The following is a 1209-nucleotide window of genomic DNA, read 5'->3' as shown; positions in this document are numbered from 1 at the left end:
TGGATGGTGGCTAGCTGCCAGGTCTCATCCTAATCGTGTGCCATCTATTGTCGGAGCTACCATTTGATGGAGGCGTTGAGTTTGATGCTTCACCAGATCTCGAGGGTCTACCCTTACGATTTGGCGCCTTGTCTCTGTTCTGTAGTCATTCTGCTTGCTGTGGCTCTTGGAGCTGTAACCTGGGAAAATCCTAGTAAATTCTACGATAACCTCGCTCAGGCCGTCTCTTCTTCGTCTACTATGCATCGTGGAGAGCCTACCTGGAGTTCCAACTTACTGACTGGTTCGCCTGGGAGCTGCATGCCGACGTCCCAAGGTCATTTGTTCTCTTCAGGTAACATATTAAACAAGGGTTACATCGACTGTTTCTTTTCTGGTTAAATTCATTCTCTAAATTAACAGTTTTACATATGATTCTTGGTTGAAGGTATTAACATTAACCCATCTTTTCTGCAAGCGTTGCGTCTACAGTGGTACCCTGAGCTTATGTTGCTGAGAACCACTGTTACACCTGCCTTTCCCTAGGTATGTTGATAAGTGGTCAAGGTTTATCCTGCTTATATTATTTGGGTTATTCAACCATGTTTCTTCATATTCCTGTTGTAAATTTTATTACAGCGTTTGATGTAGGGTTTTGACTCACTAGAGGATGGGCATGGGTGCCAGACCCTTCGAAGACCCGGGTTTCCCCATCACAAAACATACAGGCATGAAGGCCTTCCTTCTATTGGGAAAATTTGCTAGAATAGGTTTAACAATTGTATAAGGGTTTTCTTTCTTGAGGGTTTTGCATTTCGATTATCAAACCCTTGTTGTAATTAACTCGAACTTTTGGAATAAACTGTTGATCTCGTCACGGCTCCATGAGCAACCTCCCAATTGGAGTTTTGGCACAATTTTTGACTTGTATTTTGTTCTTGCTATAACGATTATCGAATATAAATATATCAACAGTACTCTGCTTGACTGTCTTTCTTCCTATATGACGATTTGTGTGTGGATTATGCTGTTCCTAATCATTCTGTTAATAGCTAATGTTTATGTTAATGGAATACAGTTTTCCTTATCCAGGGTTGCTCGTCCTTCAGAACGTCATTCCTTGGCGTCCCTCCCAGGACTGTCGCCAGAACAAATCTGAAGGGTTACATGGATGTTAATCGCATTCTTGTTGTTTTTAAACATAAGCTTCCTTACTTGGTTTATGTACCT

The 1209-nt window shown here is 41.7% G+C and overlaps 1 protein-coding gene across 4 annotated transcripts; it reads left to right on the top strand.

Moving 5' to 3' along the window:
• LOC149219307 (uncharacterized) lies at nucleotides 1–971 on the top strand. Of its 4 annotated transcripts, none has more exons than XM_089382565.1 (3): nucleotides 1–334; nucleotides 472–525; nucleotides 631–971. In XM_089382565.1, exons 1-2 carry the CDS (start codon nucleotides 67–69, stop codon nucleotides 480–482), a joined length of 279 nt encoding a protein of 92 aa, XP_089238691.1. In that variant the 5' UTR covers nucleotides 1–66; the 3' UTR covers nucleotides 483–525; nucleotides 631–971. The 4 variants fall into 4 exon arrangements, with proteins under 4 accessions (XP_089238691.1, XP_089238692.1, XP_089238689.1 ...); XM_089382566.1 differs by having other exon boundaries at nucleotides 619–971; XM_089382563.1 differs by having other exon boundaries at nucleotides 458–525.
• The last annotated feature ends 238 nt before the right edge of the window (nucleotides 972–1209 follow it).

This window comes from Pinus tabuliformis, chromosome Q (assembly GCF_031772625.1).
Source record: "Pinus tabuliformis cultivar Carrire ecotype Pingquan chromosome Q, CPIR1, whole genome shotgun sequence".
NCBI lineage: Eukaryota > Viridiplantae > Streptophyta > Pinopsida > Pinales > Pinaceae > Pinus > Pinus tabuliformis.
The sequence above is the reverse complement of the archived record's forward strand: the minus strand, read 5'-3'. Positions and strand labels throughout refer to the sequence as shown.